Source organism: Gossypium hirsutum, chromosome A03, assembly GCF_007990345.1.
Source record: "Gossypium hirsutum isolate 1008001.06 chromosome A03, Gossypium_hirsutum_v2.1, whole genome shotgun sequence".
Lineage (NCBI taxonomy): Eukaryota > Viridiplantae > Streptophyta > Magnoliopsida > Malvales > Malvaceae > Gossypium > Gossypium hirsutum.
This window is the reverse complement of record NC_053426.1, coordinates 57,327,929-57,353,044: the sequence shown is the minus strand read 5'-3', so window position 1 is coordinate 57,353,044 and position 25,116 is coordinate 57,327,929. Positions and strand designations below refer to the sequence as shown.

General features: G+C 32.8%; 1 protein-coding gene and 1 long non-coding RNA gene across 3 annotated transcripts; one reads left to right on the top strand and one right to left on the bottom strand.

Annotated features, from left to right (window-relative positions):
- The first annotated feature begins 9,710 nt into the window (after positions 1–9,710).
- On the top strand, positions 9,711–15,094 carry LOC107887116 (transcription factor MYB124). 2 transcript variants are annotated; one of them, XM_041096261.1, is made up of 12 exons: positions 9,711–10,373; positions 10,499–10,545; positions 10,652–10,708; positions 10,804–10,876; positions 11,225–11,280; positions 11,407–11,586; positions 11,674–11,855; positions 11,995–12,140; positions 12,321–12,463; positions 12,541–12,749; positions 12,863–13,008; positions 14,295–15,094. In XM_041096261.1, the coding sequence occupies exons 1-12, from the start codon at positions 10,293–10,295 to the stop codon at positions 14,403–14,405; spliced, it is 1,431 nt and encodes a 476-aa protein (XP_040952195.1). In that variant the 5' UTR covers positions 9,711–10,292; the 3' UTR covers positions 14,406–15,094. The 2 variants fall into 2 exon arrangements, with proteins under 2 accessions (XP_040952195.1, XP_040952196.1); XM_041096262.1 differs by lacking the exons at positions 9,711–10,373; positions 10,499–10,545 and having other exon boundaries at positions 11,225–11,276.
- Positions 11,499–12,614, bottom strand: LOC107887118 (uncharacterized). Its single transcript, XR_001681006.2, has 2 exons — positions 12,514–12,614; positions 11,499–11,864 (listed from the first exon to the last, which is right to left on the bottom strand). It is a non-coding gene; the product is annotated as an uncharacterized lncRNA (long non-coding RNA).
- Positions 15,095–25,116: the final 10,022 nt, after the last annotated feature.

The following is a 25,116-nucleotide window of genomic DNA, read 5'->3' as shown; positions in this document are numbered from 1 at the left end:
TATAGAATTCAAAAATTAAGGTCCTTATATGGTAATTAAACCATTAATAAAAAGTATGTAGATATTTTTGGATGATTCATCCATGGGAAATGAGAAAAAGTCTAAGGACTAAATTGGAAATTAAAATTATTAAAAGATGATAAATTATTAAATAGAAATAAAAAATAATTTTTATCATCTTCTTCTCCAAAATATTCTATGGAAACCCTAGGAGAGAGAGAAGAAACTTTCATGGCCAAATTGGGTAAGTTTCATTGGCCTGTTTTTAGTAATTTTGATATTTTTGAATCTAGGATAGCGTAATCTATCTATTTAGAGGATCAATTTGAGAAGTTATCAAAGTATGGAAAATGGGTCATGGATGTATATGCTGAAAATTAGAAATTTATGGTAGAAAATGAAAATTTGTTGATAGATAAACAACTTTTACAAAGTAATTTTTGATGAAAACATGATTTAAGGATTAAAATGTAAAGTTGTGAAATTTGATGAAAAATGCTGAATTTTTATGAATACATGTGCTGTAAATTTTGTAATGGGATTTTGGTTAGGCTTGGAATATGGAGTAAATTGCACAAGTTTTATTTTCCAAGCCTAGGGACGAAATGGAAATTTATAGAAAAGTTAGGGGCAAAATAGTAATTTTACCTAGGTTAAAAATTGAGTTCACTTGAATGTGAAATATGATAAATTGATATAAAATTTACTCTTATAGATCCAGATAGACCAAATTCGGAGCTAGAACGAGAAAAAAAGGAAAATGTTGGATTAGTAGATGTTATGTACACGAACATTTTTTAGGTAAGTTCGTGTAACTAAATTGTGTTTATTTACATGCTTGCATTGATTGTATTTATGTAAATTGTATAAATGTCATAAATACATATCTAATCAAACTCGATAAATAAAAATGTTTAAATTAAATGATAATGCCCGATAGATGATAAAGGATAAACGATGAGAATGTTACTTATATGCTTGAAATGAATGTGGAATGTGTTTATTTGAATTATATGAATGTTGTGGATGTATGAAATAATCACATGCCCGATAATGCTTGAGAAAAATGTTTAAATCCCGGTTGAATAAGATGGAAATTAGATGGATATGTGATTTCCTGAAATGAATGAGGTCCTGCATTTATTGTTGAAGGGGTTTAGCTCGGACAAGTAGTCCTATTGATCTCATTACAGAAAGGATTTAGCCCAGACGGGTAATCCTGATATAAGTCCTTTCGAGCATATGTTATGGATTGGATTTAGCCCGGACAGGTAATCTAAACCAAGCTCCTTAGAGCATATGTCATAAAAAAAGATTTAGCCTGGACTGGTAATCCTGTTGTATACATGTGTGGCTCGAAAGTCTACTCTATGAAATAGTACCTTATGGGTACCACTGGACACGAATTTACAGATTCTGATTCGTACACCTCGAGTGTACTACCTGTGTATCCATTAATATTTCAAATAAATTCAATAGGTAAAAGTTTTTGACATGTGAAGATATGGATAAGAAATGGGTTATTACACATATCGGTCTAGAACACATGAAAATGACAATACGCGATGATTGATATATGAAAATATGAAATGATGATATTGTACATGGAATTTATTTAATGAATATGTACACCCTTGATTATAGACTTGTACACCTTGAGTGTACTAACAGAGACCTTGATATTTCGAGTAATATGGGTAAAGTTTGATATGAAATAATCTGAACTCGAGATGAACTATTACGAAATTACACTTGTAATATAAAGAGATGATTTATACACGTTGAATGAATACATGATGTGGAAAGCATATGTGCATGGAAACTTGACTATTGTTGAGCCATATATGTTTTGAGGTTATTATGGAATATATGACTAACAAGGGCAATGAGGATGTGTGTTGGGCTTGAGGTCAAATTGATTGAATATGCCTTACATAGTTATCTCAAAATAGAATGAATGGTGAGTTAAGTACTATGTTATATGAACTTACTAAGCATTTCATGCTTGCTTAGTTTTATTTCCCTATTTTATAGTAAATCGGAAGCTCGTTGGATTGGAAGTTTGGCGGAGATCACTCACACTATCCATCGGCCCATGTCGGTACAATATGGTAAATCAATTATGGTTGTAATGGCATGTATACGATATAGTGGCCATATTGGCATGTAAATGTAAACGATGCTTGTAATTTAGTCATTGGAATGACTAGTAATAGGTTGTTTTAATATACTTGTAATGTTAAACTATGATAACTACATATATGTTAAGTAGTTGATCAAATTATGTCTAACTTGAGGTCTTAACTAAGGTAAGATTATAGACATTTATGCATGAAATGATATGCCATGTTGAATTGTGGAGTTTGCTTGAATTCAATGCTTGGGCTGGTTGGTATTTGGATGTAAGTTTAGTGCAGAAATTTGGTATGATTTGGGGTGAGAAGTGAAGCTAGGAATGACTTTATTTTGTCCACACGGACAGACACACAGGTGTGTGTTTAGACCGAGTGTAACACACGGCCTGGTACATGGGCGTGTGGTTAGGTCGTGTGTTCCCTGCACCTTAAATTTGAAAAATAGAATGCTCAGAATTGAGCACACAAGAAGAGACACGGGCGTGTGTCTCAGCCGTGTGTGCTACACGGCCTAGAACACAAGCGTGTGTCTTGGCCGTGTGAAACCTGTATCTAATTTTGAAAGGAATTAATTAACCATACGACCTAGTACACAGGTGTGTGGAATGGCCGTGTGCACAAGCCAGAGAGTTACACAGGGTCGAACATAGCCTCCAGCACGGGAGTGTGAGCCTTGCACCTTGGAAAATTTTTGAAATTTTGTGAAAAATTCATAGAGGTTCCGATTAAGTCCCGACTATATTCTAATGCTCGTAATGGGCTTCGAGGGTCTAATTAAGAGATGTTTTAAATTTATCTCAGTTAATGAATAGTAACTTACAAGAATTATCTGAAAAAAATGTTTTGAAAACTCTGGTAACACTCCGCAACCCTACTCTGGTGACGGATATGGGTTAGGTATGTTACATTCACTCATTTTCATATCTGGATAACCTATTCCAGATATTCGAAACAAAAACATCATGTAAAGAAATAGTGTTGTAACTAAATATGAACAACAAAAATCAATGCTTACTTTACACAAATAGGATGCTCTAACTTATGCCTTAGATATGAACTTCTCCTATTCTGATCTTCTTACAATTTTTCTTAGCTCTTAAAAGAATTATGCCATTCGATGCTTAATTAAGTTGGTTTTATAGACCAAAAGTGACTCGCAGTTGGTTCAAAAAATTCCCTAGACCTAGTGGGGAGTTGAAAATTGTAGAGAGAAAAAGCTTCAAGTAGGACGCATTGTCAATAAAAGCACTAAAAGAGCGTCTAGCTAGAAGTGTTTTTAATACTATGTCAGCTGAAAACACTTCAAGTAGATGCACTTTTGGTGCTTTGATGACAGTGTGTCCTACTTGGAGCGTTTTCTTTCTATAAATTTCAATCCCAACCTTATTCCAAGAAACCCATCATATATCCTGGTATTCCCAGGATATATTTTCTAAACCTAACTATAAGAAAATAACAGATAAGAGAATAAATAATTTACTGAAAAATCGGATCAAACTAATATTAAGAATGCAAAAAAATTAATAACAAAAATTTCATTCCTGTCGAGTAGACCGAGTTTCAATTATAAATCCAAATTCAATTTTTCAATTCGAATATACGATTGGTGTAAATACGATGTTTTTAAATTTTGAAATAAATTATTGTTTAACATCTCAAAAAATTATTACAAAATAAATAATTAAAAATCTCAAAAAACTCTAAACCCTGCTTTAAGTACTCAAAACCCTAACCCTAACCCTAAAAATCAATAACCCTAATTTAGAAAAAACCTGGAACTAGAAAAATCAGGAGAAAAATGCTTCCAGCTCAAAGTATTTTTAGGTGATTTGGCAGAAAGACACTAAAAGTGTTTTCCATGCAACACGCTGAAAACGCTTCCAACTAGAAGCATTTTCTTACAAATCACCAGTGAAAGCGTTTTATCACTTTCAACTGTTTCATTCTTCATAATATATAAGCACTCTAATTTTTTACTAATGGTTAATTTAATGATTTAGTTAAGAAATAGCATTGTTTTTCTTCTTATTCATTTATTTCCTTTTACTAAACAAAATATTGCAGTTTCTCTTATCGATTATACTATGTTCCTGTCTGCTTGGCTGAATATTGGTTTTTACTTTTAACTCTATATCCATCTTATTATTTTATTATTAAGATAATGTTATACAAGAGCCATTTACATTGAAGTACATAATGAGTTATTTGCCTCTTAACTTTTATGAAAAAAATTATTTTATTTTTCCCTCCTCTTTTATCTTTTGAATTTATGTTCTTTATCAAATTATTCTAAAATAGATGAAAAAAATTAACCTCCGTTACTTTTATTGATGTGCTCACATGACAATCTAAGTCAGCAATTAATTAATTTTTTTAAAATTACTATATTTTTATAATTTTTTATACATGCTAATAATTTTAAAAATTATTTTTAAATGTTTTTTTATATTTTTAAAATTTTTAATTTTTTTAAAAAATAAATTTTAATATTTTTATACTTTTTAAATAATTTTATTTTATTTTTTTGAATTTCTAAAATTTTAAAATTTTAATTATTTGCTGACATACTATGCACATAAATATCATGTTAGCAAAGTTAACAAATGTTAATTTTTTCATTTATTTTTGAATAATTTGACAAATAACGTAAATTTAATGACTAAAAGAAACAAAAAAAAAGTTAAAATGACTTTTTTTTATAAAATTAGAAGCCAAAAAATCATTCTTCCTTTTGAAATTAAGTATATGAATATGGATTTGAGTGAAAAATTAGGATTTCGATCGATAATGGAATATTTGAATACTATTACTGTTTATTATAATTATTGCAAATATTGCTAGCTCAAGTTTATATATATATATAATAACGAAGATTTAAATTTAAGTTATTCTTAGGTTGGATCAACATTCAGTCAATAGGTCATATCTTAAGTATAAGTATTGAGTGTAATGGTAATACACATTGTACTCGCAAGAGAGAATATAAGTTTAAACCTTAAAGATAAAATTGTTGGAATGAATAACCCCAAACCCCGAACCCAAACATAAACCGTAAAACGGACATGTTGATAATATATATACTTGATAAGATAAAGTGAATTGTTCATGTGAGATGCAAATTAATATACTTGTTTATATGTAGCATTTATACAAAGACTTAATAACATGATGATATTTTTTTTATTTAGTTGGTATATGAATTTATATTTCGTTACTTAAGTTGGTATTTCTGTACTAACACTGTTAGTTTATGGTGACGTGGCATTGATAATCGATTTATTCATGACACATGGTAGTCTTTCAATACGTCACATGGCAGATATAAATTTTATAAAATAGAAAAAAACTTTAAAAATATATAAATTAATAAAAATATATAACTTTTTTCATATTAAAAATAAATTCGAAAAAAAATTAAACTCTTTTTTATTAATTTATTATTTTTAAAATTTATGCTCATCACATGGATGTCACATGTCATCATCATATTGGTTATCAATGTCACGTTAACACAAATTAACGGAATTAGTGCAGAGATACCAACTTAAGTAATGGAATATAAATTCAAGTATCAATTAGATGAAAAAAATTCAAATACCAATTAAATACTTTTAAAGAGAAAATAAATTACACTATAACAATTTCATTTTCTAACTTGGAAATTTAGAAATGTGGTATCTTATGTGTAATATTTCTGCTTCGAATCGTCCATATATATATATAAATATATAAAGATAAACATAAACCAACTTAAGAGGCAAGAGGAAGTATGTAGCTTGAATCGATACCTCCTTTTTGGCGGGAGATTTCGCTATCAAGAAAGAGACCGATGAAAATGGCATTTGTCTTTGGGCAGTGCTGGGCTCCCACCCAATACATCAATTATTTTAAAGGCTTCAAGTTAGATAAGATGGCTCGTTCCACACATCTTCAAAATCCACATGTCATTCGATTTATCGTGGAATAGGTGCTTTATATAAGATAACATTAACACACTGGTTGTTAGTTTCTAGTATTCCAATAGGCTTTGAAGGTAGCCTGTTGGGTACACATATATGGTTATATACTTTGGGAGTTCATTAATTAATTAGTATGAAATGTCAATAATAAGAGACTGGCCGGCTAAGGTGAAGCCCCACACGGTTTATTTATTTAGTGTTAGTATATTTCAACTTAATCAATCTCAAATTTTAACCAATACAGTTGAATATAGTTAGGTTTGGGTCACTTCATCCTGAAAGTTTTTAGCGACTTTGATTTTGATCTATGTTCATGCATCATGTGTGTGGAAGTGGAAAATCATGTTTTTCCTCCTACACATCCAACCAATGTCGGGTACGTTCAAACTAAGTATAAATATGTATACATTCAGATTTCGCTCAATAAAATTTCACTCTAATCTTTTCTATAATTAATTACTTAGAAAAATATATAATCCGATAAATTTGATGTACATTATCTATATGAACTATGCATGAAATAAAGAAGTGATAAACGGGCAAGTTTGAGCGTGCCCAAATTGAATTGTCTTTAGATTCGAAAAAACTCGGGCTCAAATTTTTTGTGGATTCAAATTTATTAGGGTTTAAATTTTTTTGGACTTGAGCCATTTTGGGATTTGAATTTTCGAATTCAGATTTTCTCAAATTCTCTCAGGTCTAGTCAGGTGGGTTTAAACAAATTTAAATAATTATGATGTTTTATAATTTTATTTGAATGTAATAATTAATTTTATTTTTACATGATGATATCACAATACAAATTCATTTTATGTAAAACAAAAAATTTATATAGATGCTTTATTTTATTAGAAATATTGTATATAACATAACTAAAAATGCTTTTTTTATTGTATGTTTATGATTATATAATATATAAGAATTTTAAAAACATAATTAATATTATTATATAATATGTATATGAATTTGTATGTGATATTTTTTTTTGTTTATTTTTATTGTAGGTAATTTTTATTATTATATGGTATCCATATAAAATTTTATTATTTGAATTATTATCTCAAGTTTGGAAAAAGAAAAAAAAAGGTTTTTTATTATTTATTTTATTATTAAATTTACATTTGAATAATTATAGTTATTATTACATCTTGAATATTGAAAAATATTTATTATATTTAGGCTTAACGGTAAAAAAATAAAAATAAATCAATTAAGCTGTTAACATGCACTCAATTGAGTCCTCAATGACAAAAAAATTCAACTAGACCCTTTTGTTAATAGAAATCGTCATTGATCAATTTGACTACGCGGTTAAAAAAACCTAAAATCCTAAAAGTTATAAAAATATACTAAAAATGTATATCTAGTTAGAACCTAGACAAATAAACTTAAGTTTATTTGAATCTAGACACCTATTTATTTCCTTCTTTTTAGATGTAATTCAAAATATTATAAAAATTATAAATTGTTATAAAAAATATAATAATAATAATAATAATTGATCATTAATAAAAAAATACTAACAAACTATAAAAATTGTAAAATATAAATAAAATATATCTAAATTTTGTACGTGTCATGTGCCCTTATATACCCATTTTGTCTTAGAGTGAGTTTGGATGGACGGTGCGTTTACCTGCGGTTAGTGTAAAAATAATGGTGGCGGTGAGATTAGATACTGTAGTGATACTATAGCGTGAGACAAAAAGTAAACTAAACGCACCGCTGCCCCAAACCCACCCTTAGTATACAATTTTTGGAACCGAGAAAGGATTGTATGAAACAATGACGCCACGTCATCTATATCCCTTTCCAATAGTTTTATGCCACATCAGTATTCTTATCCTGAATTTCAGGATTTTATCCTGAATTTTAGTATTTTAATCTGGATTTGATTTTTTTCAGGATAAAATCCTGAAATTCAGGATAAGAGTACTGATGTGGCATAAACTATTAGAAAGAGATACAGATGACGTGGTGTCACTGTTTCATACAATCCTTTCCCTTTTGGAACCTACCAAAAATGAAACCAAAGGTGATATTATTTGATTAGTTTTTGAATTCAAGTTGGTATTCATCAAAATCTCTCAAATTAACAAGAAATTTTAATTTAAGAGATTTTTTTTGGGTTCATTTTTCAAACTATTATGGGTACAACAAGTACATATAATATGGATTTTCATTAACTAAAAGTTTAAGAAATTCAGTAGGTGAGTTTGTTTAGGCTTAATTTGATTTTCATAACATTAAATTAATTTATTATATCATCATATTTTTATATAATTACTAACTTTGAGTATTTATTATACACATATAATAATTGCATTAAAAATTATTGTATATCCATAATTAATGTTTTCAAAATTTATTTTAATTTATAATTTAGTGTTATTATTTATAAAATTTTAATATAATTATATTTATATAATATTTAAAATATATATTTTCATAAATTCGAGTTTTAGGTTGGATCTATCTCGGATTTGGATTTCCTCGAATTCTAATCGTTATAAGCTTGAATTGGCATAGGTGAATTTTTGGGCTCAGGTCTGTTTTGCCCGCTTTAATAAAAGATGATAATTGAATTGTTAAAATATAAAAAAAATTACGAAAGAATGTAAAACTAATTTTTTTTAAAAAGTGATATAAATGCATTAAGATGTCCAAAATCATGAGTTAAAAAATTTAAAGTTGGTATTTGTAATAAATAAAATAATAATAGAATATTCAAGGTAAAAATGTTGAATTTGGAATATATATTGTCATTTTCTTCTTTAGAAAAGACAAACAATGTTTGTGTTGGATCATTAAATATCCAAACCAATAACCAAAAGAGAAGTTTCCTATTTTGATTTGGTATTTTTCCCTCTAAAAATCTAAATGGAATTCATAAGCTTCACATGAACAAACAACCAAACAAATGGAAAGTGAGAAAATCCGAATGAATACGAAAGCAAAAGCATCCCATTTTTAAGAACAAAAAATAACACTAACAAAATGCCATAAAAAAGAACTTGTTGCGTCAGAAAATTAAGCCAAAAACAATAATAAAAAGCCCCAATTCCAATGATGCAAGCAATTCACGTGGGTTGCACTGCCCAATGAAAACCATCAACGTTGACTGATACACAGGCATTACATCCAATCAACACACGCGTTTCTCTCACGTGAATATGTTGCGCCTGGGGCTTGTTTTGAATTTTGAAAACTAAAATTCACCCTCCAAAATAAGAAAACCGATAGATTTAAATGGAAAATATATATATAAAAAAGAAGAAGAGCTGTGATGTGAAGAAATACGAAGGTTCATCAGTTTTTATGTCCGCTAAAATCATTATAGTTCAGGGAAAAAAAAGAAAAGAAAATGGATAAATTATTAAATTTATAAAAATAAGAAAATAGTAAAAATAGGGTTTGCTTTAGGAGCTGAGTGGGGTAAGTGTCCAGGGCATTCATTGAAGACACAACACAACAGCGTCATGAAATTCGGCGTTATTTATTTATTTATTTAATTTTCTTTTTCTTTTAATATTTTCAAACTCTTCTTCATACCCGCGCACTAAAGCAAGAATCCGTTGATTTAAATTAATATTTTTTAGCTCTTATTTTCCATTCTTTGAAATCAACAAAATAAATCCTAAAAAACCCCTTGCAAGAAAGAGAGTATTTTTCCAAAAAGTTTCTTTCTTTATTTGAAAGAAAAAAGCCCAAAATATATATTCTTTCAGATTCATCATTCCATCACTCTTCCATTTCCCTTCTCTTTAAAGTTTTAATTCTTTTTATCCATTATAGATCTACCCTTTTCGATTCTACGTATATACATGTACATTTGAATCACAAAGCTCAAGCTTTTATTGACCATATAATTGGTGGAGACGTTGTGATTCTATTTTCTAAGTATAAACAGGAAAAAGAAAGGGTTAGCATCCGAGGAATAACGGAGTAGAAGGGGGAAACAAAGCATAGAGTTATTGAGAGTAATAAGGATTCCGTTTGAACCCAACAGTGAGTTTTGTAGTAAAAAAGATAAAAGAGAGGGAAGTGGAAGCATTGGTTCCCTTTTTCATGGTTTTTTTTTTATAATAAAGGGTTGGCTTTTTGAGGATGCCACTTGGGTTTTAATAAAAGGGAAGGGAGCGTCAAGGAAGGCCAGCAACTAAGAGCGACAGAGATTAGAGTAAAGAAGAAAAAGAATATGCAGGAAACAAAGAACAAGAATGGTGGCAATGAAGATTCCAAGAAGAAGGAGCGTCACATAGTGACGTGGGCTCAAGAGGTTTTCTTTTCTTTTTTAAAATAATTTTCTTCTTTGGTTCCCTCTGTTTTGTTTATTATTTGATTGATTGATTCTTTGTTTTGGGGGGTTCTTATTAATTTGATATTGGGGGGGGGTGTTTGCAGGAAGATGATATACTTCGAGAACAAATCAGTTTACATGGAACTCAAAAGTGAGCCTTTTATTCATTCATTCGTTCATTTGAAGGGTTTGTTTGTTATTTTTTAATGATGGATGAAATTGAATGGATTTGTGTTGGTTTAAATGTTTGAGTGCAGCTGGGCGATCATTGCCTCTAAATTCAAGGATAAAACCACAAGGCAGTGCAGAAGAAGGTTGGTGAAACCATGATGAGTCCAAAAGTTTGATCACTTTCAGTCTTGTTTGACTTTTTAATCTAATGTCTTTTTTTGTCACAACAAACACACAGATGGTACACATACTTGAATTCTGATTTCAAGAAAGGAGGATGGTCACCAGAGGAAGATATGCTTTTATGTGAGGTAATTAAATAAGTTTAAAACCTCCATTTCCATTCAAGTTAAATGGGGTCAGTGTTACTTTAATAAAACTTGAAATGAATTTTTCAAGAACTTATCTTCTGATGATTTATTTGGAGGAAATGTTACTTTCATTGATCAGTTGTATCAGGCTATTGCATGTTACTGGTACAGTAGGTTTTGAGTTTTCCAAACAGGAAAAACAAATATATAGAGAGGTAGGCCAGACCTTAAACTAATTGACACAGTTTTGGTCTTTCAAAAGTAGGGCAAAAAACAGCCACTTAGTTTCAGTTTGGATAAGTGTTTCTGTAGATCCTGAATGTGCTGATGACTTAAGGTGATTTGCAGGCTCAAAAAATATTTGGCAATAGATGGACAGAAATAGCAAAGGTGGTTTCAGGCAGGTATATATATCTATGATTTTTTTGGAAAAAAATCCTCTAGTGCAGAAAATTGATCTCTTTTCAACTGTCATTTTTCCATTTTCTGTTGTAGATTATTAACCTTTACTGATTACGTGGTTAATGCAGAACTGATAATGCTGTTAAAAATCGTTTCTCCACACTGTGCAAGAAGAGAGCCAAATATGAAGCTTTGGCCAAAGAGAATAGTAATTCATGTATAAATCCTAATAACAAAAGAATTTTACTCCAAAATGGGTTCAATACAGATGGAACAACTGATAGTGCTGCCCCTGTTAAGAGAATGAGGTACCATAGCATAAATGATAAATGTAGAATTATGTATATACATAGTAATGGCCTCAAGTCGAAATCCTTTTTATTTCCCCATTTCAGGAGATCCCACATTCCTGATCTCACTGAAAGTTGCAACTTTGGAGATAGAGCACATAGAGTATCTGGAACAATCATCAATCAGCAGCTAAGGCACCCATTTGCTGTATTGGGTCAAAATCTCCACAATGCGAATAACTTGGTGCAACCTCAGGTCAACAAGGTTAAGGATGTCTCCGATGATGGTAAATCACCTGCAAAGTGGATTTTTATGATAGTTACATTATTTTTCAGTTTAGCCAAAACTGTATGTATATTCAGTCCTCTATAATTGTTCTCGTAATATAGCATTTTGCACTCTTCTTCTCCTTTATTCATTTGCAGCTCAGAGTTATAGAACTCAAGGAACATTTCTCAAAAAGGATGATCCTAAGATAACTGCTTTGATGCAGCAAGCGGAGCTACTCAGCTCACTTGCATTGAAGGTTAACACAGACGGTACAGAAGAGAGTCTGGAAAATGCTTGGAAGGTGAGATATGATTTTAGTTTCTATCTTGGTTTTGTTTTATCATCAATTCAACATCCAATAATACTATCAACATGTTGCTTCTCCATAGGTAAAGTGCTAAAATTTAAATATTGTGGGGTTTATAGTTCAATCTATGCACTGTATGTCCCTAACTTTCATCCTAATAAATTTTATTTCCAGGTCCTTCAAGATTTTTTGAATCAGAGTAAAGAAAATGACACCTTCAGATATACAATCTCTGATATTGATTTTCAAATTGAAGATTTCAAAGACTTGCTTGAGGATTTAAGGAGTAGTAATGAGGGAAGTCAACAATCTTGGAGGTAACAGATAAATCAGTTAAAGTTCAGATTTAGTAAGGTTTCATACTCACCACTAACTGATGATTAATGTGTTGCAGGCAACCTGATCTCTATGAGGTATCTCCTTCCAGTTCTGAATACAGTACAGGGTCAACAATTATGCCTCATCCAGCTGGGGAACGAGGAGAAAAGACTCAGGCTAAAATAGATGAACTGCACCCAGATATATTGTCAAATCATATTGGAGAGCAGAATTGCAGTACCGAGGAGGAAACAAGGGCTCTTTCCAGTGCAAACAAAAATCATGGTAATGAAATTCTATATCTGGTATAAAGGCCAAGGAATTCCTTGCTTGTAACCACGCAGTGGTTAATTAAGATAAAATGATGTTTCTGAAAAAATGTGTCTATGTTACCACAGGCGAGATGATATCATCGTCTGATGACCAAACGAACATTATCGTTGCTTCTACCTCATCAAGCGCAGAGTTCAGTTCCCCAGTCCAAGTTACCCCACTTTTCAGATCTCTAGCAGCTGGAATTCCCAGCCCAAAATTTTCAGAAAGTGTAAGTTATCTTCAACTGTTTGGTTTAACAATATATCCATTTAATAGAAGTAGGAGCAGTAGCATTATTAGAATTTGCAGTAGCAGGTAGTACCAATTATTATCTTTCTCAAGACCATGATTCCATAGGCAGTTTTAGTTGTGAGCTTACGAGTGTCTACTAATAAAACTGCTTTGGATTACTAGTTATGGATCCATTTATACCAGCAATCACAGCAAGACATTAATTTGCTTTTGAGCCACTGTTAATAGGTCTCTTGAACCATTTCTAGGACTTAGAGCTTGTTAGTCAATAAATACTAGGAGCACTTTGGGTTAACTAGTTGTCAAAGCTTTAGTAGCTTCAGTGGTAACTGATTATAACATCTTTGAAAATGATGATGCAGAAGCTGCTACTAAATTCTTGTTTGACAGTCATTGATCTAGAACTGTTAGCAAGTCTTAGTATTGCATGATTTAGTTGGAAATTGGACCACGAAGCTATTTTTCTTGAAAAGGCATGCATTTTAGTGCCTCATTATTTTCCATCAGTTAGCTAGACTCTGCTTCTGCCTTACTTCCAGTATATTAGATAGACCTGTGGCTGCTGTGAACTTTTCCATTATGCAAGAGAGCTTTATTTCCTGTCAAATGCAATAAGTTCTCCACGTCTATTGATACAGTAAATTTTATAAGAATTTTCATCAGCAGACTTATTCAAGAACTAAAGTTGCCAAATTCAACCTAAGAGCAAGTTTAAAGCCATAGGACTTTAGTTGTTTTTCACTTTTGATGAACCTAAAAAAGTAATGAAACCAAGTAAAGCTCCTGGCCATTGCCTAAGGAAGCTTTGTTGACAGTACTCCTTGATAGTTAAAAAAAGAAAGAAGATTTAAGTGAATCATATAAAAAAGTAATGAAACCAAGTAAAGCTCCTGGCCATTGCCTAAGGAAGCTTTGTTGACAGTACTCCTTGATAGTTAAAAAAAGAAAGAAGATTTAAGTGAATCATAATTCATACAAGTTGAAATTATAGTCTGAATGGTAGTTTTCATAATTCATACAAGTTGAAATTATAGTCTGAATGGTAGTTTTTCTAAGTAAAGGAGAGTTGTGCAATTGGAAATTTACTTAAAAAAAAGGGTTCTAGGATATTATTCGTACACGTGTGGTAATACTGGTTTGGTTCTTACTGAGTGCACTTTCTTTACTTTTATTGTTGTTTTCCTTTCTATAATCTATCTACCATAGACGTAAAAGCATGCAGACGCATATAAGAGTCTGATCAAGTTTTTGTTTGATTTGCAGGAAAGGAACTTCCTACTTAAGACACTTGGCATGGAATCACCTTCTCCCAGTCCAGCAAATAATCTTTCACAACCACCACCTTGCAAACGAGCCCTGCTCCATAGTCTATAACAAACCTATGATCATCTCTTATACTGAAAATCATATCAGTCTAATAGTCCCATATTTCATCATTTATTCCCTGGAGCCACATAGCTCATGTTGAGTTTTCGTCCCTTTTTTTTTTTTCGATTTGTCCAAGGATTGCAGCCATCTTGGCCTGGAATTTTACAAGGCATTTAATGATCTGCACTCCCAGCTCCCTTGCTTAGAATGTTTTGGTACATTCTAGCTTCTCAGATACATCCAATAAGATGTCCTGAGTTTCATTAATTTTTCTCTCTAATTTCCTAGAGAGCACTACCTTAATACTCACATTAAAATCAGTGTGTGCTTTGTTAGTGTGTCAATTCTTTTGTTTGTCATCTCATCCGAGTGGTTTCGGGTATCTCTTCTCTCATCATTCAGATCCAGTTTTTGTTCTTGATTTGTAATCTTGTACAGAACCTACTATATAAGATAAATCCTTAGAGTGTAATTAATACATTGGCGAGTTGCCTACATATGATAAAGAACAGAGGAAAAAGTAAAAAAAAAAAAAAAAGAAACAGAAAATATGAGGATCAACACCTTGATGTTTTTGGGCGTGCAGAGGGTATAGAATAAGTTTTTATTTATTTATTTAGTGGATTTCTATTCTGATTTCTAATGTAATCGAACTCGATATGATTTGAGTGAAAGGTGTTTTGGCTTTGGTGTGACTTAAGCTCTTGGTTCTCTCTTATTTGAATTCATGCATCATGATATCTAAATAGATAGAATATTTGCTACACAGGTGAAAACATGATGCAGCAGTTATCAAATGAAATGTAAAGTAAACTAGTTCATTAAAAGAGAAAATGAGAATGTAAAGTGTTAAGCAGCATACTTACAGAGAATACAGAAGAACATCCATGTTATCTCTCTGACCAACCGACCCTTTTTTCACTTCTGATTTCCAACCAAAACTGTGTAGTCTCAGAGGAGTTTTGAAAACTCTGTTATTAAGAAAGATGATAAATAGGGTGGAGGGTAGAAGTTATAGTGGGGGACAACTATAGTATAATCATGACCAAAGCAAAAAAGAAGGGTAAAAAGAAAGGGAGGGAAGCTCATACAAAATAAAGTGAACTTCACTTTTTCAATGGAAGGCTTGGTTTAGACCTCTTATAGGCTATACCCATGCAAATAGTGCACAACCTTCGGCCCAACTATCACTTTGTAAGGCACATTGGAAAATATGTTATGATTGCAGTCTGATAGTGGCGTTTTCAAATGAAGTGCAAATGCAACGGTTGCCTCCCTTGTCTGTCCCACACTTCACCTTGCATTTGCAAATGCCCCTTGTTTCGTTCCTCATATGATAAGGTGATGATATTTTGGTTTTCACCAAATAAACCACCTTAAACTTACAACTTACCCCCAATTTCTAATTATTGTCTTAAATTTGATTGATAAAAAAAAAAACAATCTTAAACTTATTTTGATTTTCAAGTATTGTGTTAAATTTGATTGATACTAATATGGTTTTTAACCCTTGGTTGTTCTTGGGTTAATTGTTTTTTAGTTAAAATCTAAAGCTTATAATTTGCTTCGAAGTTTTTTATTTTTATATATTTAAAATTTAGTCTCCATATTTTTTATTTTCAAGAATTTAATTCTTCTACCTTTTGAATTTAAAATTTAAGTCTGATTGTTAATGTCGTTAAATTTCTTTTGTTACATTCGGAGTTTGACATTATAAAATTAAAAAAATCCTTACTTGATAGTCATATGACAAAAATGATATTATAACGAACTTAAGTTTAACACAATTTTTACAATGTTAACAATTCTTAAAATTTATGTCAGCATTTTAATTAAAAAATGTTTAGACTAATTAATGACATTATAAATATTAGAATATTAAATTATGTAAAAAATATAAAATTAACTATTTTTATATAATCTAAAAATAATAAAACCAAAATTGAAAATGTAAAAAGAACCATTAATTGAACACATGTTATAAAAAGAACGCTCTAAGACCTCCCTTTCATATACAATAGTACAGATTGTTGAAATACAAATTTGTTGTTCTAAATGGCACAAAGAATATTTAATAGTTTTAATAACATTTTAAGCAGTATTATCAGTGTTTTACTTGTATTTATCTTAGTGATCATTTATTTTATTAGAGACCACAAATATAATTTTTTTTGGTAATGGTAAATTAAATAATATAAAGCCTATTATATGTGTGATCTCTTATTTCATCCCATATGGAATACTGATAGAAGATAGCTAGTAGGATTAGGGAAATGGTCCAAGGAAGAATTGTGGAAACTTAAAATTTTTATATTTTTCATTGAAATTTAGTCTCTTACTTTTATTTCAAGAAATTTGGTTTCTTTATTTTTCGTATTTAAAAATTTAAGTCCAATTATTAACATCATTATAATTTTCATGTTAATATTAAGTTTATTACAACACTGTTACTTTTGTTACATGACTATTAAGTGTTCTTTTTTTTTTTAAATTAGAAAATGTCACACCAACGTATTTAATAGAAAAGTATAATGACTAAATTTTTAAAAATAAAAGTAGAGAGACTAAATTTTAAATATACAAAAAGTATGGGGACATGGAGCATGCTTTAACCAATATATTATTTAAGGGACTTTCATCATTTGTTAAATGTAAAATTCGAGTGAGCACTTTCCATTCAATAAAAGACTTGTTACCAATGCATTTTGAGAAATAATTCATCCCTTTAAGAGTTGATTGAAACCTTTAGTAGAAAAAGTTTGAGTGCTTAAGAGAGTTTATTGAAAGTCTGCACGCTAAGCTTACAATAATCTTAGGATTGAGTGAGTTGTAATTAGTGGTTATATTGTTAGCTTTATAGTGTATTCGGTCTTTTAACAATGCAACATTTCATGTAACACCTTTTTTGTCAAACATTTTCAATTGGTATTGTAACACCCCTCACTCGTATTCAACGCCGGAATAGGGTTATGGAGCATTACCGAACTTATTTCGCAAATAAGCATACATTTTACATACATTTTCAAATTTCAAATAAACATCATTCAAAATTATTCACTTGTCCCTAGTACGAGCCTACGAGGCCCTAAACATGCATTTGGAGTGGTTGGGGACTAAACTGATAACTTGGGAAACTTTTAGAAAACTTAGGAATTTTTTTCAAAATACAGGGGACACACGCCCGTGTTGCCCAGCTGTGTGTCTCACATGGCCAAAGACACGCCCATGTCATAGGCCGTGTGAACATTCGAAATGAGATTATATGACTGTGTCCCAGCGCGTGTCTGACCCCATGTAACTCTTTGACTTGGGTTACACAGCCAATCACACGCCGGTATGATCAGCCCGTGTGCCCTTCGAAATGACCTCACACGCCCGTGTGCCAGGTCGTCTGCTAGGTAGTGCCAAACCTGTAGGGTATACTGACTCATGCCACATGGCGAAGTCACATGCCTGTGTGCTGGGTCGTGTGGAGCATACTGACTTGATTTCTAATTAAACACCAGGGGACACACGGTCGTGTCACCAGATCGTGTGTCATACACGGCTGAGACACACGCTCATGTCTCTACTCGTGTGGACAAAAATAGGCTATTTACCAAGCCATTTTTCTTACCCATATGGCACACACCTACACCAAACCAAATGGCACAACAAAAGGCATAAATAGGCATTCAAACCAATTATACCAAGCCTAATTCATACTAATTCCATACCATCAACCGTAAGACACAAATGTGTTAAGATAAGTCATATGATTTCATACCAAATTCACATTCATAATTCACTTAAATGCTTACTTCATACTGTAACACCCCTTACCCGTACCCAAGACTGGGACCAGGTACGAGGCGATACCAGACATGTACTTGAACATTTTCGGGTAATACGGGTCATAAAATTTCATTCCAATTTGAAACCAATCAAATAACATCTTAATGTCCCTATTATGGGTGTACGAGACCCTAAACACACCTTGAGAAGGGTCTGGGACTAAACCGAGACCTTGAGAAAGTTTTTGAAAAATTTTCTAGGTTAAGCCTTACACGCCCGTGTGGAGGCAATGCACACGCCCATGTGCTTTGGGACACGCCCGTGTCCCCTACCAGTGTGGAATTAATTGAATTTATTTTCTATTTCGAACCTATAAGGGTTTTCACACGGCCAAGCACACGCTTGTGTCCTTGGCCCGTGTCCTTCACACGGCCTAGACACGCCCGTGTCCAAAAAATCGAGCATTTTGTTTATGACGTCAGCATGCATTTAGGGACACATAGCCAAGACACGCCCGTGTGCTAGGCCGTGCCTTCCAAACGATTGAGACACACGGCCGTGTCTCTGCCCGTGTGTTTACTACCATGCATTCTGACTTGAAATTCTTAGGTGCAGGGGACACACCACCATATCACACGCCCATGGGGCAAGTCGTGTGTCACACACAGCCTAGACACACGCCTGAGTGTCTACCCGTGTGAACCTTGTTAGGCTATTTTCCAAGCCTTTGGTCACCCTTTAACATCCACTCTCACCTATAGACCCCAATGATACTTAACATGGTCTAATTATACTCTTAAATGACCTTGATAAACTTCATTGCATGTAAACCTCATCTCATCGGTTTTATACATTCTAGGTTGTTCCCTTTTATTTTAAGGGTTTGTATGCCTTATAACACATTTAAGATTGACTAATTATTATAACTCATTTCCAATTATGGCCTAGCCATCCTATGTGATTTGGTCACATTTGTAACACCCTTATCCCGTATCCGTCGCCGGAATAGGTAAGGGGCATTACCAGACAAATAGAACATTTCAGACCAATTCAGAATCACTGATATCATATAACATAATTTCGTAAGCAATCATCTCTTAAGATGGTCTACGAGACCCAAAATATACTTTTAGGAACAGTCAAAACTAAACCAAACCCATTCTTAAATTTCAGAACTTAGAAAATCTTTCAATTCTGTTGAGGTCACACGCTTGTGTGACCAGGCCGTGTACCTTACACGGGCATCAGACACACCCATGTAAACCAGCTGTGCCAAAACAAGGCACCCATACTGACTTTCACCCACGGCCAATAGGCACGCCTGTGTGCTATGGCCGTGTAATACTTAGCTAGCTACTGACTTGAGCCCACAGCCATATGACACGCTCGTGTGTCAAGACCGTGTATTTTTAAGAGGTTATTGCTTTTCTTACATGGCCACAAGGCACGCTCGTGTCCCCTGACCGTGTGGCACAATGCAGGCTTGGTTTAAGCCAACTTGCCACCCCTAAATGGTTCTTTCCTACTAGCAATGTTAAACAACATTCATGCAACAATTTTCAGCCATTTCTATGCTCAAAACATGCTTCATCACAACTAAATCATCATCATTCAATAACCCATTCAAAACCAATTCAAAACTTATCACAAACGTACCATTTGCTAGCCAACTTTCATGGCATAACATATATTTACAAATCAAAAATTAATACATAGACCTTCTAGCCTATACATGCCATACTTTAAAATATTTACACTTTCAAAAGTACCAAAATGAGTTTGATAGTGTGGTGACGATCCTCGACTATCCTCGAGCCTTTAGCAGCTACGATAACTGTAAAACAGACAAAAATCACACAGAGTAAGCTACAAAGAGCTTAGTAAGCCAAATACAATTGGTCTAACTACTAAAGCTTATAAGTACAATTCAACCATAAAGATTCATAACTATTTCATAGAATAATTCATAAGCTTACCCATGCTCCTTTGTTTGCTTATATGTCATGCCTCATTTCCAAATTCCATACATATTTCACAGAGATAGAGTCTTTTATATTTAGAAATTTAATACGATACAAATGTACCGTATAGGTTATATATTTCATATAATCATTCTCATATTTCGTACTCTATCATCAGACAGTTTAGAAACAATATCGATACTCACAAACAAGTACAATGTCGACATCCCTGATGTGGTCTTACATGTAATTCAATATCGATGCCTCTATCCCAGATAGGGTCTTACACGAAATCAAATACGATGCCGATGTCCCAGACATGGTCTTATACGTAAATATCAATCGAGGCCTGTGTCCCAGACACGGTCTTACACGATATCTCAGATAGATGTCAACGTTCCTTTAGAAGCATACAAAGCTTTTCGGATACCAACATATTAACATAATTTACTCGAAAGGTATTCATTAGGCTCTCAAGGCCATCCAATAAAAATTAAAGTTTGTATATGCAGAATTTAGTCAGTTTAACACGTAATTGTAATTTGACTTACCTCGTACAGATTTTGGACGGAACGAGTCGACTATTCAACTATTTTGGACTTCCCTTAATCTAAGTTCGATTTTCTTTGTTCTTGATCTAATACAATTCAAATTCCACCATTCAATCATTCATTTCACTCAGAATAATCCATGAACACATATTTAGGGCACTTTTAATTTTAGCCCTTACATTTTCACACTTTGACAATTTAGTCCATTTTTCACAAAATCAAAAATATGCAAAATTCACCAAGAATATAGCTTGGCTGAATATACATGGCTTCCATACCAGCCCAAATAACATACTTAATTCACAATTTAGTCCTTCAAAACCTCATTTCACAAATTAGCCCAATAGCTCTATTTCATCAAAATTCAAAGACAAAACTTATAAATCATCTATCAAGCCTTTATAATTCACCCAAAAACATCACAAAACTCATGATATCAACATTGGCATTTCATGAAATCTTTAATAGAAACAGGAATTTGGACATGGGTTTTGAAGAACACAAAGCAACGATCACAAAAATATAAAAATCATCAAAAACTGAGCAAAATAAGCTCACCTATTTAACCATGCACCAGCCGAACATCAAGATGCTTCAATGGCTTCTTCTTTCTCTTAATTTTCGGCTGAACAAGGTGATAATAATGCCACCTTTTGTTTTGTTTTTATTATAATTAACATTATTTCACCTTTTACCAATTTGCCCATGGCTTATACCATTAAATTTCTACCAACTAATGTCCATCATGTCTACCATTAATATAAATGGTAAATTTGACATGCAAGGACCTTTATTTTAAAAGCCAAACCAAATAGGTGCTTTAACGTTTAACACTCAACTTTTACACTTTACGCGATTTAATCCTTTTTCATAATTAAGCACAAAAACAGACAAATTAAATCACAAAAATTTCGCAGATATAAATTCACATATCATAGGCACAAAATAATATTAAAATATTTTTCATACTCAAATTTGTGGTCCCAAAATCACTATTCTGACTAGGTTCAAAACCGGACTGTTACAACATTACATGTATCTAATTGTGATACATCATTTTTAATCATTACAATAACATTTGAACACAAACATGCACAACTTTGTAGGTCATACCCTACATCAAAATGAGCCAATTCCTATGGCCATATACAAGTGAATATGTAACCTTTACAAACCTTCATATTGGCAAATCAAATGACACATATAACAAAATAAACAAAAGCCCTATACATGCCATTGATCAAAATAAAAGTATTTATATACCAAAGCTGAATAAGATGATAATGTCTCGACTCTCCAACTGTCTTCCAATCTTTACGAGTCCTCGAGCTCAGTGGAACATGGAAAAAAGAGGGGTAAGCATTTACATGCTTAGTAAGGACGAATAACTGGAAAGTAAACTTATCGAATAAATAGCATACAACCATATTAGGCAATAAAACCAACAAGCATGGAAAGGTTTCCCTATCACAAGCACTCAATCAACAAGTTAGTTATATAATAATGTGACAGCCCAAAATTGACCCTAGTCGGGAAGTGGTTTCGGGACCGCTAAACCGAGTCACCGAAATGTTCGAATGCGATATTTATTGTCTAGAATATGTAATTATGAATGTGTGAAAATTTCAAGCTTCGATTTAGTCGATTGCATGTGAGTTTTAGTAAATAGGACTTATGTGAGAAAATTTTGAAATGTGATAGGTCAAAGCATAAGGACCTATTAGTGCATGTTGAAAAAGGGGGGACTTGCATGTTAATTTCCCCCCCTCTATTAGTAGTGGCCGGCCATGACAAGTATGGTAGACCAAGTGTGATGGGCAAGACATGTCATAGACATGTTGTGTTGGTGCATCATGGGTGGAAACAATAAAATAATGAGCATGGTAATTAAATAATGAAAGGGAGGAGTGATGAAAAAAAAAGAATGGTCTCATCCATGCCCCCCCATTGCCGTGAGTAAAAGAAAAGAAAAGAAAAATTTTGTTCATCCTTTTTCATCTTCTTTTGGCCGAAAATCCTAAGGAAGGAGGAAGGAGTTCTTGCTTCATGTTTGGTTTGGAAGAGGATTAGGAGGAGGTTTGGCCATACTTGTATCTAGATCAAGGTATGTTTGAGGTTGTGCCATGAGATTCATGCATGTTTTTAGTTGCTAGCTTGAGTTCTAATTAGCCCATGGTTCAAATCTTTGCTATGTCATGGGGATGATATTCGGCCTAGGTGGATTTTGTGTTAATGCCATTGCATGCTAAATATGAAGCTTGTTAATGATGCATGTGATGGTGGATTGATGATTCTTGAATCTTCTTTTTAGCATTTTTGAGTGAGCACATATGTGCATTGGTTGCTAGATGGAGAAGAATCGGCTAGCAAGTTGTATGCTAAGGCCGAATATAATTTTTGTATATTAATGAGTAATGCATGTGTTAAATTGATGGAAAGGGAGAGGATACTTTACTAGTGTATATATGTGTGTATTAGCCAAGTTTTGAACTTGAAACAAAATGGTGTTTAGTCAATACAAGTGACCATACTTGTAGAATGTATTAAGTGTTGCAATCGGCCCCAACATAGACATGCATATTCGGCCATAGGAAGGAGATTGGTGTTGCATGTATTCGGTTAGAGGCAAGCATATTGATGCTTTTGTCTTGGCTTAGAAAATTCGGCCAAGGGGGAAAATTAGCTAAAATGTTGAGTTTGATTCATGATTTCCGTACATATGTGACTTTAATGTCTAATGTATAAATATGGGCTAAGTGCCTTGTGTTCCTCTTTTCGATGCTCAAATGATTAAATCAATTTATTTGTTTAATTAAGCTCAAGAGCAAAGGGGAACTAAATCCGATAAAGGGAAGGAAAAAGTGGTCGAATAGCTATCGGAATCGTTCGACAACATCCGAGGTAAGTTCTTGAGTAAAAGAGCTTAAATTATGATTTGATTAGATCATGTTTTAAGCAAATCAAAATCATGCTCTTTGTGTGTGGCTATTGAGCCGAAATTGCAAGAATGATAAGTGTCTTGTGTTTGAGTTTTGCTAACGAAAACGAAATACGAATGTGCCATGATTTATTGTTAAATGTGCATGGTTATTTGAATGATGTCCGGGCTAAGTCCCGAAGGCTTTGTGCTAAGTGACCATATCCGGACTAAGATCCGAAGGCATTTGTGCGAGTTACTAAATCCGGGTTAAGTCCCGAAGGCATTTGTGCGAGTTACTAAATCCGGGTTAAGTCCCGAAGGCATTTGTGCGAGTTACTATAACCCGGCTATGTCCCGAAGGCATTTGAACGAGTAGCTATATCCGGTTAAATTCCGAAGGTACGTGATTTGGGAATGAATGATCTTGCTGTAAAAATTTCAGTTAATACGCTTGAAACATCCCAACATTAAGGTATGTTTCGTATGTGCTTTGAATTAGTTGAGCCCTTACAAATAAGTATTCGCTCAGTTGATAAATGAGCTACCGGCCTTTGGCTAAGTTGATCTTTGTGTATGAATAAAAGGGTTGGTAATGTGAAGTAAGTATGATATTGAAAAATTGTGCATATGTAATTATCCATTTAGCTACATGAATGCTATACTTTTGTTGTGCTGGAATCCCTTGCTCAAAACTTACTAAGCATAAATTGCTTACTCCGTCTCCCTGATTCTCTGTTTTATAGATTTTGGTTCTCCAGCTATCGGACTCGGGATTTTGAAGTCAAAGTCACCCACACTATCAAAGCCCCCCCCCTTTTGGTACAATTTTGGTTGAACTTCGAAATGGCATGTATAGGACTACCCTTTTTGTTGGGGGTCATGGACCCTTTGGACTTGTATAATTTTGGATAGCCATGCGAAACTGGCTTATATATGTTTGAGTATAATGTTATAATCATTTGGTATGGATATGGTTATTGAGAGGTGTGGATATGCTTAACAAGGATTGGCCATGGGAATGGTTAATCACTATCATAATTTGTGCTATTTATGCTAAAAGGGCTAGTTGAATCATGGAAACTATGAAATAGGTAAAGTCTACCTTAAAGGCAGATGCTGACAGCAGCAGTGATGTAGATTTGGAAAATCATTAAAAATAGTAGGAAGGGAATTAAATAGTGAATAAATTATGTAAACGAACCTTGATGAATCTATTTTCATAGGAAAGTAACGAAACGATCATATGGACAGTATGTTAAGAGATATTCAGGTTCTCGTAAGATAGGGCCAGAACGGTTTCTGGATTCCCTGTTTCGACTTTGGAAATTCATTATAAATTAACCGGAGATAATTAGGAGTCATTCCATATATGTATAGATTCCTCTTTGAGTCTAGTTTCTATAGAAACAAACGACATCAGTATTGAAGCCCTGTACAGGGAGATATCCTAGTCGTAATGCGCAAAGGTCAGTGTAGTCGATCCCTGTAACATGGGAGACTTTGACTAATAA

What these genes read in the sequence shown, in the direction of transcription:
- LOC107887116 (XM_041096261.1), top strand. Translation starts at nt 10,293, where the DNA reads ATGCAGGAAACAAAGAACAAGAATGGTGGCAATGAAGATTCCAAGAAG. An exon ending in AGTTTACATGGAACTCAAAA is followed by an intron (nt 10,546 to 10,651) that starts GTGAGCCTTTTA and finishes GTTTGAGTGCAG; the next exon opens with CTGGGCGATCATTGCCTCTA. An exon ending in ACAAGGCAGTGCAGAAGAAG is followed by an intron (nt 10,709 to 10,803) that starts GTTGGTGAAACC and finishes ACAAACACACAG; the next exon opens with ATGGTACACATACTTGAATT.